At 40.0% G+C, this 19,920-nt stretch overlaps 1 protein-coding gene across 2 annotated transcripts in view; it reads left to right on the forward strand.

Annotated features, from left to right (window-relative positions):
• The window catches only part of LOC133489532 (guanine nucleotide-binding protein G(olf) subunit alpha), a 65,844-nt gene that overhangs the window by 41,808 nt on the left and 4,116 nt on the right, over positions 1-19,920 (forward strand). For both annotated transcript variants that reach the window (XM_061798715.1, XM_061798716.1), the window contains exons 6-7: positions 19,254-19,308; positions 19,399-19,472. In XM_061798715.1, the coding sequence (XP_061654699.1) occupies positions 19,254-19,308; positions 19,399-19,472 (129 nt within the window). The remainder of the gene's footprint in view (positions 1-19,253; positions 19,309-19,398; positions 19,473-19,920) is intronic.

Below are 19,920 nucleotides of genomic sequence, written 5' to 3' on the forward strand. Positions count from 1 at the left end.
TGTTCGGAGAAATTGTGGAATGGTCGTCCATAGAACGCCCACCCCCCACTTCTGTCGCTCCCTCCTTCCCCCCCACCCTTTAGAGCTTATGTAAACTAGCAGTGGAGCCAGGGCAAGCGAAGGCTATTTTTAGCAGCAGCAGCAGTACTGCAGAGCAGAAACTGGCAGCGGGTCACGTGTGCGCAGCTGAATCAAAGGGAGTATCCCGGCAATGCGCTGTAAACAAAGGGAAGGTCAGTAGCAGAAGGTGAGACACAAAACGCCTCTGTTAGGTTAATGTGCGTATCCCCCCTCCCCCCCTCTCCCCAGCACTCCCACCATATACCCTTTACTCTTAAGTCTATGATAGTAAATGAATCGGAGGTGTAAGAATATCATCATACACATACATTCTCTTTTGCAAAAACCCAATAAAGAATATGAATGGGAGCTCGCTCCCTTTTTTTTTTTTTTCACGCAAATCCTCAAAATGATCGGCAAACTTGATGACTTCAATTTGCCCAAAATGGCTGCTTCAAGTTAAAATGTCTGGCTCCCAGTTTAGTTTTAGCATTGGTTCTTGAGACCTTTCCATGCATCCTGTTATGATATTCATGGGCACCTAATTTAGTCTCGATCATTGAAACTGGTTTCTGGAGCTGTTTATTTTTTAATGTTCGGGGTGCAGTATTGGGTGAATTTTGGGAGGTTGGGATTGGGACCCCTAAAACACATACATTTTCACCAGGATACACATGCTTGAAAAGTTTTGGATTTTGGGTTATGTTGAGGACCCCAAAAAGTTGGTTAATTAGTCTTTAAATGGCAAAGTGACAAGATTTCTTTCACAATGTGGAGTCTAGATGGAACGGGCCACTTCAACCTGAGTACAACGCACCAAACCGGAGAAATTTTGTTATTTGTATTACAAAAATGGCCTTTTCTGGGAACGTTTTTAAAGTATGTTGTCACCCATAGAAAATCTTGTCTTCAAATTAGAGTAAAAAAGTAAAATTGTCTTATTTCTTGGCTCATTTCGTCTGCTACGCTGACAAGTTTCAGTAAAAAAAAAAAATCCACCAATCACTTGTAAAAGTGGAAATTCCAAGACTTCGATGTGTCAAAGTTACTGTGATGTTTCAAACGGCGTCATTAGTGCAAATGGAACATTATTGATACGAAGAGCAGTGTGGGCAGTGGGATGATTTGGATGAGCTGAATGGTAGTTGGTGTTTTTTTTTTTTTTTTTACCTAAAATGGTAATTGATAGCGCGCTAATCGCAATTGCTAACCATTTAGTATTTTGCTGTCTTAAATTCTGTATACCAAATTTATACCATACGCTCAGTACCAACATCTATCCATGCATCCATTTCCAACACCGCTTATCCCGGTTAGGGTCGCGGGGCTCTGGAGCCTATCCCAGCTGACTTCGGGCGAAAGCCAAACTACACCGTGAACTGGTCACCAGTCAGTCGCAGGGCACATATAGACACAGACAACTATTCACGCTCACATTCACACCGTCACTGAGTGGGAACTGAACCCACCCTCCCCGCACCAAAGTCAGGCGAGTGTACCACTACACCATCAGTGACCACTACCAACATATGCAGTTTTAAGGATCAAAATCCATCCCTCATAAATGAGCTGTTAGTAGTAAAATATAAAAAATATATAAAATAGTGGGGGTTAATAGTGTAGGGGCTATTATTCGACCAAAATCAATAGGAGAATCTATTCTAAAAACGTGATTCAGTCATCGAAATAATAATAATAAACACCGATTCCATGGACGACGACCAGACCACCTATTGAGTTGTTGTGCTAGCTGTTAGCATCGTCCAGCCGGCCACACCCTTCTGGGTGGAGAAAAAAATAGGCCCTGCTTCCTCCTCAGACTCCCTTAGTCAACTCAACTTTAACCTCATGCGGAATGTGGTCAGAGGAGGTCACAACAGGCTATTTATGGAAAGCTTTTATATCTTTTCAGTCTCTGGGGTTTGTTTGCATAGATGGCCTGAGCTGAGTGGGTGGGATGTTGGGGGCTACTATCCTATGTGACCACTTGGGTTTCAGTTATAATTAACGCTGGTCAAGTTGAACTGCGAAAAATGTCCTGGTTTCCCTTTGTGGGTCTGATTTCGACTGTTTCTTCCTCACAATGTGAGCACTAAATACATAATGATCAAGTTGCACCTGTGTGGACATTTTTTCTAAAGATGACCGTACATTCCAAGGTGGCCAAAAATTTAGCATTATTCTGAAATCGAAAGGCTCTATTAGGGCCTTTTCATACTACACTTGGTTTTCCCGGTGTTCACCGCCGGGCAGTGCACAAGGACAACGGTGGTCCGGTGAAAGCTTGCCCATATTTGGAAGTGGTTGCTTAGCAGCTTACTAGGAAGTAGCACGGATACTTTTGGTTGGTCTATGGCTGTTAGCACTAGGAAATCACTCCGCTGGCCACTCTCCTATTGAATGCGCCTTCTGACGTTACCATGACATCCCTCCCAAGTCAAACATTTTTCAACTGGAGGCGTGGCGCCACAACTTGTCCGAGACAGCAAATGCCCACCTTGCGCATCGCACTGCGACACAACACAGCGTTCTGCCGTCAAGCTCTCGCAACACAAACATAATATATGGGTTTGTTGACGGCGTGCTGTGCTCTGCTAAGTGCAGTGTGAAATGCCCTTAAGAAATCCATAATGTAAAATGTTGATATTGTCCATATCGTAATACAGTAATTTCTTCAAACATCAACAACGATCGGATTCATTTCTGCTGTGTCGAAAATTCAACTCTCGGGTTCCATGACGATCAGATTAATTTCTGCTGTGTCAGCGATTTAATGACGGGTCGCACAACGATCAAGAAGATTTTTAGCTTGACCGAGTTTGAACCCGGGGATCTTGTGACCATCTGAATTTTTGGCATGTCAGCAATTTTACAACGGGTCACACAACGATTGGATCAATGCCTGGCATGTTGGATTCAACGACATGTCATAGGATGATCACATGAATTTCTGCTGTGTCAGAGACGCAACAGCAGGTTGTATGATGATCGGATGATTGTTTTTTTTTTTGGGCATGTTGGCGAGCGTTGTTGTTAGCATTGTTTTTAGCATTAAACATCCAAATTCACATATGGCTGAAACTTTATCTTGGGCATGTTGGCGAGCGTTGTTGTTAGCATTGTTTTTAGCATTAGACATCCAAGTTCACACATGGCTGAAACGTTTATCTTCATGACTAGTTGTCACAGTCGAAAGGTTGAAATGTACAGACACGACACCTACAGGATTTAAGTGGAACAACATCAGCATACAGTCTGGGCGGCAAAGTCTTCTCTCTTCAATGTTTGCACGTTTTGCATGTTACATGCTTTGTTTCTGCATTCAGTTAAGCTGCGGTCCACCCAGTTGTTGCGGTGTCACTCGCATTATTCCACCGCCGTTATCCTGTTAATCACTCGCACATCAAATCACCTCCTAGTCTCGTCCACCTGATCTGCTGAGATTAACAGGAAGCTACTTTTAATCATTTGCATTCCGTCATAATGAAAGAACCGATTAATATTTAGATGATTAAGCGTTAGCAGCTAATCTCCTATTTGTATGATGTATATTTTTCATCACTACAGCTACTTGTGACTGTGGGTCAGCCTGTCTCACGGGACCCATGTTAACTGCTCCATGACAGGCAACATCCTTATCAATTATCCCCCTCACTTCAGCTATCAACTCGTATAACCCCCCCGAGTGTCGGATTTATCGCAACTGACACGCCACGCCGTCTGTCCCAGTCAGTCGGCACGGGGGCACTGCGATGTTTGCGCTCATCTGCGTCTCCCTTTAATGCGGAGAAACACAACTCGTTACTGTAAATATCTTTTTAAGTCTTATGTTTGTGTGTTGGCTGTACTACTAATGTCAATATGACCCACTGCATGTTTCATCTAAAAAATATACATAAATAAAAATTAGTCAGTGTGAATATTGTAAAATCCTAAAGAAAATCAATTTTGTAAACAAACAAAGCAAGTGCCTCACATTAAGCCCCTTGTGTCAATGGTGGGCCAATATTAAAAAATCATGTACATTAAAAACATATTTTCACACATTTTTTACATTTAATATATATTTTTTAATAGTTTTAAGCTTTAAAATAGGTCGTTTGACCTGAACTTGCAAAAATATATTGTGTACGAACACCAAAGACACTGATTTACTATAAAATTAATCAAGAATTTATCATTAATTGGTTTGGGAAAACCCTGCACTGAAATAGCTAGAGACACACTAGCTATATAGCCATTTTTTTGTGTTTATTTGTTTAGTAAAATTCCTCTGACAAAAAATTGTTGGGACACTACTGATCCCACTTTCATTCTGTTGCTAGTCGACTTCACACCGATCTGATCGGCCTGATAATTATTAGCATTATATGCTGATAATTAGCATTATATGCTGATCGGCTTTGTCATAATTCGCTGATCCAATCAATGACGTCATTGATCGGCTCCGCCAAACACATTTACTCCACGTCGCCGTCGTGTACAGTATATTCGAATCCAAAACCTAGTTTATTTTTAGCCTTGTCGTGTGTCTTTTGAGGTAGTACTGTAAATAGCTGACCACCAATATTTATTTAAAAAAAAAAAATTAAAAATAAAAACATGCGGTGTGGGACAGACAACACGTAATACCCAGATCAGACTACAAAGCAAATTTGGTCTTTCATGATTGCGCTACGTAAGACTACTGCAATAAAATCTTGTTTTCCGATACCACCGCCTCCCGATTTTTACGATCACTGGGCTTCATCTGGACTGGATACGACTCGTTACCATGGTGACGACCACAATAATGGATCGCGCCATGTGTTTATAAGAACAAAATGGGGGGAAACGTGTGTTGGTGGTCACCGGTGCTCGGGAGAGGACGTTCGTTTAAGGCTTCCTTGAGGAATGTTCACGTACTTTTAATGCGATACCGCTCGCAAGCAGGCAACAAAACTTATGTAGCCTAACAAGCTAGTGCTAGCACTAACGGTTTTAAGCGAACATGCAGGCGTTCTGTCGAATCATGCTCTATAAAGTTTTGGTGTGTGTGAAGTAATAACACCAAAGTAATTTCATTACAGTAAGTTATTATTTCTGTCATGTTGTAATGTTGGTTTGACCTGACTGATTAGAATACATGATCTGACGAGAGCAGCGATTTCCAACCTTTATGAAACCAAGGCACATATTTTATAATTGAAAAATCTCACTGCACACCAACAAACGAAAATGTCACAAAAAGTGGATACATTAATTACTGTATGTACTTCCTGCCATCTAATAGAAGACCATTCATTTGTTAGATATATTTATTTTAAATATAATTTTTTTTAGCAATTAAGTACACCAGTATATACAGTAAATGAATAAGTCAGTTAGGTAGACACATTGCTCCATCTTGTGATCGGATCGGTTATCTATCGTTTTTTTTTTTTTTAAACTCTCCCCAAAAATCCTGATCGTGTAAAGCCTAGTTGCTAGCCAAAACAGTGGCAGCTACTGAAGCAGGTAAACAGTCTCTCGCAGAGGATTCCTGCATGTTCGCTGAGGATTTTATGTCCCATGAGCCCATCCACAATGTTGTCTATTTTTGCATGATAGGCCAGTTTTACTTTAAATAAATTGTCCTTTACTGGTCTTATTGTAATATTCAATAATTGTCCACAGGTGTGAATGTGAGTGTGAATGGTTGTTTGTCTATATGTGCCCTGTGATTGACTGGCGACCCGTCTGGGGTGTAGTACCCTGCTTCTCCCCAGACAGCTAGGAGAGGCTCCAGCTCCCCTGTGACCCTATGAGGATAAGGGGTATAGAAAATGGATGTATTGATTTTTAATATTATTTTTAAATTTTGACCCGGGTCGCATTGACTCTTGAAAATATTTGGTGTATCAAAGAAACAAACATAAAAGGAGGTTTGATTGTCACAATACAGTACATTTCTCTCTTGAACATGATTGGTCGGTCCTGCTCGGTTCCGGCATGCGAACGGCAGGATGCAATCGGAGCGGCCTGGCGAGATAGAGGGAGATGAGTGGTATGGACCGACTGGGGTTGCCATGGGAACCTAGCTGCTAAAAACAGGCAGGGTCAGTGTGCTGCTCCTGCTGTGGTGGAGTGAGCATAACTATGCCTCCCGCAGGCCGCCATGCGCAATAGCACCCTTTGCTGAGAATCCTCACGCTTGAGCTCATCAAGGGAATCAAAACAGGAGATGTACGATGAACAGTCCCTTCCAAAAAGTATTGGAATGGCAAGGTCAATTCCTTTTTTTTGTTATATACTGAAGACATTTGGGTTTCAGATCAAAAGATGAATATGAGACAAAACTTCAGAATTCCAGCTTTTATTTCATGGTGTTTACATCTAGATGTATTAAACAAGTCAGGATAGAGCACCTTTTGTTTGAAGCCACCCACTTTTCAAGTGAGCAAAAATATTGGTACAGGCATTATTAAATTAACTTAAAGTGAATAACATTTATTATTGCCCTGCAATTGGCTAGCGACCGCTTCAGGGTGTATGTATCCTGGCTCATGCCCGTAGTTAGCTTGGATAGGCTACAGCATACCCACGACCCTAGTGAGGATAAGCGGTGTAGAAAATGGATGGATGGACATTTAATATAGGGTGGCATAAGCCTTACTTGCAATAACTTCAAGGCTGCGACCCATTGACTTCACCAGACTGTGGCATTCTTCATTTCAAATGCGGCCGCTTTCAGTTCTTGTTTGTTTCTGGGGGTTTCTCCTTCAGTCTCCTCTTCAGGAGGTAAAATGCATGCTCTATTGGGTTAAGGCCCGGTGATTGACTTGGCCAGTCTAAGACATTACCCTTTTTCCTACAATGAAGTCCTTTGTTGTGTTGGCAATGTGTTTTTGGTCATTGTCTTGTTGCTTGATGAAGCTTCTCCCGATTAGTTTGGATTCATTTTTCTTTTGCCAGACAAAATGGTTTTGTAGACTTCAAAGTTCGTTCTGCTGCTAACATCATGAGTTACATAATCACAAAAAGACTAGTGAGCCCGTTCCAGAAGCAGCCATGCAAGCCCAAGCCATGACATTACCTCCACCATGCTTCACAGATGAGCTTGTGTGTTTTGGATCATAAGCAGATCCTTTCTTTCTCCATACTTTCTTTCGCCTTTCCATCACATTGGTAGAGGTTAATCTTGGTCTCATCAGTCCATAAAATCTTGTTCCAGAACTTTTGTGGATCATTTCTGTACTTCTTTGCAAAATCCAATCTGCCCTTCCGATTCATTTTGTTGATGATTGTTTGGATCTTGTGGTATGGCCTGCATATTTCTTCTCTCAAAGTCTTCTTTGAACAGTGGATTGTGATACCTTCACCCCTGCCCTGTGGAGGTTGGCAGTGATGTCACTGACTGTTGTCTTTGGACGTTTCTTCACAGGTCTCACAATGTTTCTGTCATCAACTGCTGTTGATACCCTTGGCCGACCTGTTCCATGTCAGTCTAGTACACCAGTAGTTTCTTTCTTTTTCAGGACATTACAAATTTGTGTATTGGCTATACACAAGTTTTGTGCAATAGCTCTGATCGATTTTCCCTCATCTCTCAGCTTCAAAATGGTTTGCTTTTCTCCTGTACACAGCTCTCTGGTCTTCATGTTTGCTTAACAGCAAATGCAGTTTTCACAGGTGAAACCCAAAACCAAAAACAAGCACTATCTAATGTTTAAGCAATCACTCTAAAAGGCAACACCTGACCAACTAAAAACACCTATCAGTCACATGTTATGAACTGGTCGCTAGCCAATCGCAGGGCAATATTAAATGTTATTCACTTTAAGTTAATTTAATAATCCTGTTCCAATACTTTTGCTCACTTTAAAATTGGTTGGTTTCAAAGAAAAGGCACTTGTCCTGAGTTGTTTAACACATATAAATGTAAATACCATGAAATAGAAGCTGGAATTCTGAACTTTTGTCTCATATTTATCTTTTGTTCTGAAACCCCAATGTCTTAAGTATACAACAAAAACAAAAGAATTGACCTTGCTGTTCCAGTACTTTTGGAGGGGACTGTAAGTATCGTACAATTGAGCACATAGAGCACACGGAGATAGACAGATGTGATTCAGAGACTGGTTGCAAAATGATTAGATTAACCTTCTGCCTTGTCAGAAATTGAAACGACGGGTCATGTGACAATGAGATGCATCTTTGTGTAAAAGATTCAACGAGCGGTTGCACGACTATCTGATACATTTTAGGTGTGTCATAAATTCAACAACTGGTCACACAGCAGTCAGATTAATTTCTTGTGTACCAGAAATTCAACACACGAGTCAGAGATTATTCATGTGATCACACAACGAATATATGAATTTCTGGTGTGTCATAAATTTCGTGACTGGCTGCACAACGATCGGATTACTTTCTGATGTGTCAGAAATTCAACTGATGTTTCCTGTGACAATCAGATTAATTTCTGGCATGATATCTGTGACTTTTTTGTGGACGATCAGCCTTCAAAACTCATGTTACAAATGATGTTGCTTTTAGCGTTAGTGTTCCGAGTCTCCAGGCGGCAGTACCAGCTGTGATGTTAATCACTGCTTATTATCGACTTTGGATTTGGGCTGTAGAGAGGAAAAATACCATTTTTGACGGGTTCGACGTCCCAACAAAACCGCTAGTCTGACATCGAGGCTGCCGTTTTAAAACCCTTGCTAGATAATTCGGGCCACACTATTTTTACCTGCTTTTTTATTTCAGGTGCAGCTGTGATCGAAAGGGGGTTTATTGATTTTTAAAAAAAAAAAATTTTTTTTTAGCTTTAATCTGCACAAATCTGTTTGGCTCTATTTTAAGCAGGACATTGAACAGTGGCACGCTACTAGTATTACCTCTCGGCGCGGCCACGAGGAAGGCCGAAATGCGGCCTTGACATAGAACAGTCGTTTTTTGTTTACACCAGATTTGGTTTGACTTTCTTGAGTGTCTCTGTTCCGCTGCACCTATATTTAGGACGGGTGCACCGAGCCGTTGATGGATTGGCCTCGTTTGGCGATCCATCTCTTGTTCCTGTTTGGATGGACGGCCTGAGATCTTTCCACCGGCTGACCGACAAGACAGTGTGATGTGTGAGATTTTAGAAAGAGACTTTCCTGGAGTTTACATTAGTTTATATCTAATGTTGCATATTTACTTATTTATTGCTCTATACGCCTCTTCTTTAATATATTTACATCACATTCAATGGTCTGTGGTTTTGCTTTACCAGTTTTTATTTATATTTATTTAATTGTATTTATTTATTTGTCTTTAATTCGCTGTGAGTGTGCTGTTTTGGGACACAAAAGTCAACATACATAGTGTACATAACATTGGACTGGCATTTTGATAATGCCAGTACGTCATTTACAGTGTATATCCGATCTTTATCCTGTTGCATTTTCATTCGCATTCAACCAACACAATTTTTTTTCATGGCAGTCTTAAAAAAAAAAAAAAAAAGAACAAATCAGTTTACATGAACATGTTTACAGAACATGTAATCAGTTTATCCTCAAATGAAATCGGCCCTCTTCCCTAACTTTTTCCATTTGCTTATGCTGCCATAACTTATGTGACTCCGGAGCAAAGAAATAAAAAAAATCATAATGTTGCTTCAAAGATGAGCCATTGCAAGTTAGCAGGCTAGACTCTGGAGTTCCATACAACGATACTGTGGCCCTAATGGTCCACATAAAACGGAAGCAGAAAAAAATCTGAATTGTGTTGCTTGAACCAGCTAGCCTGAGTGAGCAGGCTAGCTGTTAGTTCGTGCTTCATGAAGGGTAACGTTACCATTGTGGTACTTTGATAAATGGAGACGTACGGGAGACGTAAAAAGATGCTGACTGTGTCTCTTGGACTAGCTCGCCTTAGATAGGCGACTTTCTGGTTCATGAGGTATAACTTATGAACGTACAAGTTCTATTAACTATTAACACTACAGTAGGAGCAAAAAATAAAAATAAAAAATCTGAATGGTATCACTTTAAACAGCTAGAGTTTGGGTGCAGCGTACTTCCTGGTTTGTGATGGGTAACGTTACTGGAGGAGTTCTGTAAATGTTGCAGTGGCCCAAATGGTACAGATAAATTCCTGGCGGAATGTGTTTCTGCAGAAAATTTAACAACTACGATGAACTTGAAGGTTTGTGTAAATCATGACTTTTTGGTGTGTCACAAATTCAACAGTTCGGCAGTAATTGAACAGATGAGTCACACAACAAAATTCATAGCAAATTACTTGTAACATATCCATCCATCCATTTTCTGAGCTGCTTATCCTCACAAGGGTCGCGGGGGTGCTGGAGCCCATCCCAGCTATCATTGGGTACACCCTGAACTGGTTGCCAGCCAATCGGAGGGCACACATAAACAAACAACCATTCGCACTCACATTCACACCTAAGGGCAATTTAGAGACTTCAATTAACCTACCATGCATGTGTTTGGGATGTGGGAGGAAACCGGAGTGCCCGGAGAAAACCCACACAGGCATGGGGAGAACATGCAAACTCCACACAGGCGGGGCCGGGGATTGAACCCCGGTCCTCAGAACTGTGAGGCAGACGCTCTAACCATTTTTCCCCGTCCCACATGTAACATATATTAACATTAATTTCTGGTGTGCCAGAAATTCAACCCACAGGTGATCAGATGAATTTCTGGAATGTCCGCTTCAACAAGTGGTCGCAGGAATTGGATGAATTAATTTCTGGTGTGTACCAGCATGCAATTACCCGCAGCATGATGATCGGATGAATTTCTGGCATCTCAGAATTTGTGAATGCCAAGCCGCGAATATGCAGGGGTCCGCTATTTACATTGATACAGGTCCTTTATCATAAGGGTTTAATCTCTGGGCCCTTCCCGTCCGTGTGACAATGCTGCTGGCGTGTGCGGTCCCTCGCCAGCGGGTCGGAGACTAAAGTGAAAAAGTCCATTATGGTGCTGGCCCGGGCGACTCAAAATATGGAAACTATTGATCTGGCCTCCGCGCCGCGCTGCTAATTAAAGAAGCTGCGCTATTTGTAAAAAGTCAAGCCAATTATCAAATGAACACATGAGTGTTAGGGTTGTTGGATTTGTTTGTAGTGGTGCTCACTTACCGCATTTATCGAGTACAAGTGCTCCATTTTACCACGGTCCTAGGCACAGGACCCCAAAGCTCCTCTTCCCCCCCAAACCCCCCCTATGGCCGCCAACATGTGACCCCCGCATGGGGCCCGGGGCCCAAGTTGTCCCCCGTGTCAAATGTCCCCATCTGGATTTTGCCGGCTCTCATGGCCTGTATTCCTTATGGGAAGAAAGAAAAAAAACACACCGGGAGTCAACTGTCTCATCTATAAACACTGACAAGCAAATACAATATATCAAATAGTGTAATGATACTCAAGTGGATATTTAACTATACAGTGGAACCTCGTACAATGAACAAAATGACACTAGTTGCTGTCCAAGTTCTTCTCATTTCTAATCTCTTGAATATATATTTTCAAGGCCATCAAGGCGGTGTTTTAGGTAACGTTTTACAATGCTTAACTTTGACAAGGAGTAATACAAGTTAATCACTCTTAGACGGACATGACGGATCTTTAATTGTGCCGGGCGTATTGTAGTGAGCAGCTAGATACCTTTAGCTATGTCGCAGGAGGTTCCATTTCCTGTTCAATAGTTCTTGTCACACTTTTCACTTCTTAAAAATGACCAAAAAAGAACATACATTAGGAAAAAATGCAAAAAGATTAGGTGGGGCGCAAAAAATATTAGACGAGAATACACATTGACAAAAAATAAATTGAAAAATACCTGAAAATTATGACCCCCAAAAGAAATCACCTTTTTTTTTTTAATTACCGGGAAAATACAAAATATTGAACAAAAATTCACAAGACAAAAAAAGCAACTGTTAGATTAAAAATACATTTGCAATTATTACATAAATACGCAAATAAATATTTAAAGAAATATGAATATAAATATTACAACAAATATTACAAAATAATGAACAAATACAAAAATATATAAAATACTGTAGATAATAGAAAAAAACGGATTATTATTTTTAATTTAAATACAGAAAAGGATGACCAAAATATGTTTTCGATGAAAACATTTAACAACAAGATAAAATTGATAAATGAAGTTATGGAGTCGTGGACGCGAGACTCAGGAGAGAAGTATGTATTTGTGAGCAACAGTTTGGTTTTGTGCCTAGAAAGAGTCCCACAGATGGTATATTTGCTTTGAGGGTGTTGATGGAGAAGTATAGAGAAGGTCAGAACGTGTTGCATGGTGTCTTTGTAGATCTAGAGAAAGCCTACGGAAGAGGAACTGTGGTACTGCATGCGGAAGTCTGAAGTGGCAGAAAAGTATGTTAGAATAATAAAGGACATGTATAAGAGCAGCAGAACTGTGGTGAGGTGTGCTGTAGGTGTCATTTTAAGGTGGCGTTCGGACTGAATCAAGCATCAGCTGTGCACCCCTTCTTCTTTGCAATAATGATTGATAGGCTGACAGAAGAGGAGGTTAGACTGGAATCCCCGTGGACCATGATGTTTGCAAATGACATTGTGAACTGCAGTGAAAGCAGGTGGAGGCATGCGCCGGAAAGGAGCGGAATGAAGATTAGACAAAGTAAGACAGAGTATTTGTGCATAAAAAAGAGAGGGATGGAGGGGGAAGAGTGAGGTTACACGGAAAAGAGATAGCGAGGGTGGAGGACATTAAATCTTAGGGTCAACATCAACAGTCCAGAGCAATGGTGTGTGTGGTAAGGAAGTAAAGAAACCGGTCCAAGCAGGCTGGAACGGCTGGAGAAAGCGTGTGCAATGTGATAGAAGAGTATCTGCTCAGATGAATGGGAACGTTTATAACTCCTCGTAGTGTGATATTATCCACGATCAACGATTTGGCATCAGAGAAGCCCTACGACGGCAAAATGGAAAGTCTACCATGTTTTTTAATATATCTTTCATGTAGTGTGGCTTATCAACGAGAACCCTCCAACATAGCACCTTGACGTCCACCAAAAGGATTGCGTCTTGCAGCAGCGCCTCGCCTCTCTTGGTCGTCGTGGTCAACATTCATTCGCTCGCAAAAAACAATGTTTCCTGAAATTTCAGAGCAGTGATTTTCAAAATGTGGTCCGAGTCACGCACGGGTCGTCACAGGCTCCCTCTCGTTGTATGCAAAACAATCACTGAATTAAATACAAATACGATTTGAAACATTTAAAACATAACATACAATCCAATATATTAGAATGAAGCTTGCATTTAGCCTGTTTAAAACATTGTTTATCCAGTATAGTACATTTTATTTTTCAAGTACAGTACATCCATCCATTTTCATAACTGCTCATCCTCACTGGGGTCACGGGTGTGCTGGCGCCTATCTCAGATGACTTCGTGCAAATACACTTGAATTAAATATTTAAAAACTGTTTTCAAAAAAATGTCAAGTAAAATGTGTATTTAACTTTTATGTGGCTTGCATTTTAAGTGAGTCATCATTCCAGTATTTTTGTATTATTATTTAGGAGCAGTGTTAATCTTCAAACTGTGTATAATGTTATCCAGCCATCCATTTTCTACCGCTTATCCGAGGTCGGGTCGCGGGGGCAGTAGCTTTAGCAGGGACGCCCAGACTTCCCTCTCCCCAGCCACTTCATCCAGCTCTTCCGGGGGGATCCCGTGGCGTTCCCAGGCCAGCCGAAAGACGTAGTCTCTCCAGCGTGTCCTGGGTCGTACCCGGGATCTTGTTCTTTTGGTCACGACCCACAGCTCGTGACCATAGGTGAGGGTAGAAACGTAGATCGACAGGTAAATCGAGAGCTTCGTCTTTCGGCTTAGCTCCTTTACCGCAACGGATCGATACAAAGTCCGCATCACTGCAGACGCTGCACCGATCTGCCTGTCGATCTCCCGTTTCATTCTTCCCTCACTCGTGAACAAGACCCCGAGATACTTGAACGCCTCCATAATGTTATAATGGTTTACAATAAGGAACATACATTTTAAGAATAAAAACTTCTATTTTTGATGAACACTTAGGCCTTCTACATTACTTGTACTTTAATCACTGTGGTACTTGGAGAGCAAAGTATTTTCTGAGGTGATACGTTTTAGAACCACTGCTTTAGCGCATGTATTTACAGAACACCGGCATATTGTTTTCATACAAACATTTGTGCTAGCGCTAGCTAGCTAGCTACATAACGGTATGTTGCCTGCTTGCGAGCAGTATTAAAAGTATATGAACGTTATCTCGAGCGCTCCTTGAGGAATTGACAGCCCAAACCGTCCTGTCCGGAGGACGCAGGGATGACACCGTTTTTGTCTTCTATTTTTAAATTTAAATTTTTTTTTCTTCTCATTTTTCTTTTTTTTAATTTTCCCAACACAAAACATTGCCGCAATCAAAACTAGCGTCTCTTCTTCCATTGTGTTTGCCGCTATGGTAATGGTTTTATCCTGTAGTGTTGACATGTTTTTTAGTCTCTCTTCCCCCAACAGTTTCATTTGACAAGTTTAGCCCAATGATCGTAAAAGACGTGAATTGGATGATATTGTAATATATGTCGTGTACTGTTGCCAGTGTTTTGCTCAAGACACGGCAGGATTTTATGGCAGTGGTCTGACATAGTGCCATCACGAGTAATTTGTCTGCTAGTCTAATCCAGATATTACAGACGGTGGCACTGAAGAGACAACAGGCAAGAGAGCTAGAGGAAGAGAAGTTTGATAGATGTAGTGAGGGAAGAAGTGAGGGCCGTTGGTGTTAGAGAGGAAGACGCAGAAGATGGGCGTAGATGGAAAAGGATAACGCGCTGTGGCGACACCCTAACGGGACAAGCTGAAAGGAAAAGAAATTAGCATTAAACGAGCGGACATTTTTAAAGCTAAATTGTGGGGTTGTTTTATTAAATACACAGTAATTGTCTTTGTTTTATTTAATTTGACATTCAACTCACAACTAGTAGTGGCAATAAACAGAGCAAAGCCTATTTTTTTTAAATAATTTTTACTAAATGCCAAACTGCTTCTTGTTATGAATGAGTTGAGTTTGCTGCCACAATCTAGTGCTCGTATCTTGAATTTTTGCTTGCATGTCAAAGCAAAACATCTGGTCAGGCACCATTCTATTATGGAAAAAAAAACAAAACAGAACTATAATATTAGACAGAAATACTAAAATATTACATTAAAAATACTAGACAAAAATATTGGGGCAAGGGGGGTGGGAGTGGAATACCTGTCACCTGGTGTTCCTTCTGCCATGTTTTTTTAGCAGCGTAGCATGAACAGTCTTCTTCGCTGAGTAGCGACTTTTTCTCCTTTAGTCTGCGTCGTCGTCTTTCTCTGTTTGCCGTTACGGCACACTCACCCGATGGGTGAAGAAAATTTGGTAGGCACCATAACTCAAGTTTGAAAATGTCTGAAATTGATATGTTTTTTTTTCCAGTAAGGCGTTTAAACCATCCCTACAAAACGACCGACTTCAAACATGATCGCGTGCATCAAAACGACAGCCCATCATTTTATTATTTATCACTGTTTTCCCCAGCATGAAAAATCACGTCGCCAATGTGAAATAATAATACATAAGAGGCTGCGAACACATGAGCAGCACAGAGTCGCATGCGATGACGACCGCTTTGCACGAGGCCCAGCAGTAGAAGTTACGGAGTTCTACACACGCGCACTCTGATGACTTGACTGGATATGCCGCTCGCTAACAATCAATCGCTTCTCTTTCTCTCTCACTCTCTTTTTTTGCTCTAATCCATGACCTGTGTTTTTTTTCTTCGCTTGCTGTTGGTCTCTGTCTCTATTACTGGTGTCACATGACAGTTACAAAGCACTCAGTAATTATAACGTTGTTCAATTGTGCAGGGAAAAGGCTGCCTAAAAATACTCTCATGCTGCTCCCTCAGTACAACAACCACAACAATACAAGGACGTACGCATTGGAACCCACCCGAGTGGATCTATCCTTTAATTAAAATCATAATATAAATATTGAATACAAATTTATTTATTTATTTATTCATATGTATTAGATTAGTTACACTTGTAGTTTATTTATTGTTGGCAATACATTTTAATATTCATAATGTGATTAAAATAATAATACAAATATTGAATTAAAATTGTGTATTTATTTTAGCAATATATAATTTTAACATTCATTCATTCATCCATCTTCAGTTCTGCTTATCCTCAATAGGGGCGGGCGTGCTGGAGCCTGTCCCAGCTATCTTCGGGCGAGAGGCGGGATACACCCGAACTGGACGCCAGCCAATCGCAGGGCACATATAAATAACCATTCACACTCACATTAAAACCTAAGGGCAATTTAGAATCTTCAATAACCTACCATTCATGGTTTTGGAACGTGGGAGGAAACCGGAGTACCCGGAGAAAACCCACACAGGCACTGGGAGAACATGCAAACTCCACACAGGCGGGTCCGGGATTTGAATCCCGGTCCTCAGAACTGTGAGGCGGATGTGCTAGCCAGTCGGTCACTGTTCCGCCATAATTTTAACATTCAGAAATTAAATTTAAAAAGCAATGTATTGAAAAATTTCATATTTAAAAGTTATTTATTCAAAAATCAGACGGACTATATTATTTTGAATATTTCACTGAAATAAAAATACATTAAAAATTATAGATGTGTATAAATGTTTTATAATTATATTTTTGGGGAAAAGGTATATTTATAAATATAATTCTATTTATTTAAAACAAAATACACATTTTTTAAATTATATTTTTAAATACATTTAATAGTGGGAAAAAATCATACTTTGTTATCCAATCATATATATATTTATTCAGAAAACCAAATAAAAAACATTAAAATATCCAATAAGTAACTCTCGATGATGTAACTTGTTTCCTGTGTTCGCATTACTTTAGCTTGTTGTTCTCTCAATTATGATTTTTCTAATATCATAAAGGGAATACATGTTAATAACAGTAATTGTATTATTGGAGTCTTGTATGGCTTGGGCCCCGTGTGTGTGCGTGCGTGTGTGTGTGTGTGTGTGTGTGTGTGTCCTGAGCTAGGCCCTTGACGCTACCGCCGATGCCATCATCCGCGCGCGCGCGCACACACACACACACCACGACAGTTTTATGTAATCCCTCCAGCAAAAATAGCCTTGACTGAGCAGCTGTGCCCTCTTGTGGACACAATCCGCTTCTGCACCTCCTCCCCTCCTTGCCAGACTGCTTGGAGCCTAGATGCATGGTGGGAAAAAGTGGACTGAGAGCCCTTGCTATTTAGTATTTATGCTCAACATAATAAATTGGCAGTTTTGACTGTATTGAAAAGACGCCATCAAAGCTGCTAATTTGAATTGTCAGTTTGACAGATTTTTTTGACGTTTATGAACTTTCACCTTAGACTAAATTATCTTTGATGTCTACAAAAACTTGTACATTAGGCTCATTGAAGATGTTAATTGTGATGGACGTTTACAAAAACATGTTGGGTTCGTCGGAAATTGTCTGATGTTTACATAAACATGTAGGCCTACATTGGTCTTATTGACGTTAGTGTTTTAGATGCTAACAGAAACGACTATGTGCAGTGAAGACGACATTGTCATTTCCAACGCTTGGCTCGTTGACGACGTGAAGTTGCTAACCGTTCACAAAATTGTGATGTTGCTTTCAAGTAAAATTGTCTTTGAAGTTCACAAAAACCTCATTGAAGATGTTTACCCAAATTTGGAAATTAGGTTTGTTGAAGCCTTTAGTTGTTGATAACAATAACTAGTATGTTGCATTGAAGACTAAATCGTCATTGATGTTTAAATTAACTTGCACGTTAGCCTTGTTGATGTTCGTGTTGTCGATGCCATCAACTTCTTAAACACCTAACCTAACAATTCCATTACAACATGCTGGCAATTTTTTGACTTGAGTTTGTTGTCACATTTCTGTCGGGCCAATTACTATTACTATTACTCGTGCACTCACTGTAGTAGTCTCGCCACGCTGCACTATTTGCATATCTGTTGTTGACCAATACTGGCCACTCATGCCAGACTAGCATCTTCTCCACTTGCACACTGATTGAGGAGTATCTGCAACATTTGCACAATCAACATTGTCCCAGATTATCACACTACTCGTCACTTTAAACTGCATACACTCCTTGAAGTCTCGGCGCCCTTTGCACAATGGTCAGTGCACCGGCCGGACTAATGCAATATTAGTCATTCGAACTGCTCTAAATGCTAGAGGACTCTGCATCTTTTTGCACAATCCTCAAAAAATAAAAAATGTACCGGCATTACCAGATAACTAGCAACCCTTTATTGCTCAGTGACTGTTTTTTGTCAATGTCTTTATGTCTCAAAAGTGTTCTCTGTCAATTGACTGTCTGTTGTCGTTCTAGAGCGGCTCCAACTACCGGAAACAAATACCTTGTGTGTTTTTTTTGGACATACTTGGCAAATAAAGATTATTCTGATTCTGATGCTAAGAAAAAAATTTATGTTTACAAAAACCTCTACTCTTGGCTATGTGTGTCATGTTCCATACTAAATTGTCGGATGCTGACAAAAACATGTTCGCTCGGTTCGTTGAAGATGTTAAATTCTTTGTTTACAAATCGTTACACTTGTTGGATGTTAAATTGTCTTTGATGTTTACAAATACTTGTACGTTCATGTTATCAAACCCTCTAAAACGTAACTTTTCTTCTTTCTTATTCTTTTTTATAGGAACGTGTATGTTAGACTTGTTTAACGTTAAATTATTTGTTTACATAAACTTAGGTATGTTCATTGACGATAGTAAATTGTCTTGGATGTGTACAAATTCTTAAACGTTAGATTTATTGAAGCACGTAATGATTTATTGAAGCCTACATTGCGTTTGTTTACAAAAACATGTTTGCTAGGCTTCACATTAAACCGTTCAACTGAAGACTAACTATGCCTTGATGTTTACGACAAACTATTGGAAGGCGCATCAAACGCGATAAATTATCTCTTTGAGGTTTACCAAAACATACGTGAACGAGACTCTGATCAGGTTCTGTTTTTTGGGGGTTTTTTTTGGCGTTAGTGCTCGGTGAAGACGTATCATTTTTCCTTGATGTTTACAAAAACCTACGCTTATGTCATTCAAAAATTTGTGTGTTGTCTTTGTGTTTGTGCAGTTTCCTGGACAGAATCGACTCGGTAAGACAGAGCGACTACACGCCCACAGACCAGGTAAGCCCTCCCGAAGAGTCTCAAACTCGTCACTTAACCATTGCATGCAGCAAAGTTTCTCGCCTGTTTTGATCATGGCGTGTTTTTCAGGACCTGCTACGCTGCCGAGTGTTAACTTCAGGGATTTTTGAGACGAGGTTCCAAGTAGACAAAGTCAACTTTCAGTAAGTGTGTCAAAGTTAAATAAGTGTAGTGTTAGTGATGTTAATACTTATATGGAATGAAAATAATAGCGCATTAATTTTATAAATAGGTCCTTTATGTATTAAAAAATATGATGCTGAAAGTCAACGAAACGGACAATAAACAACAGTTGCAGGTAAATGTAAATATTTTAAAAATAATAAGAATAACTATCCAAGAATATTTGAATATGTATTGCTTTATCTATTATAATATTTTGAAATATTTAAATATTTAATGATTTAACAATAATAATCATATCAATAAGTGATAATACAATTAAATTGAAACATATAAAATAAAATATATCGTCATTACATTATTTGTGAATTAAATAAAATGATCACTTCAAAAAATGTGTAGAAAATATTTTTATATCAAATGTCAAAAGGTGACTGAAATAAACGATAACACAAAATAATTAAATTG

The sequence above is a fragment of the Phyllopteryx taeniolatus genome, chromosome 14 (genome assembly GCF_024500385.1).
Source record: "Phyllopteryx taeniolatus isolate TA_2022b chromosome 14, UOR_Ptae_1.2, whole genome shotgun sequence".
NCBI lineage: Eukaryota > Metazoa > Chordata > Actinopteri > Syngnathiformes > Syngnathidae > Phyllopteryx > Phyllopteryx taeniolatus.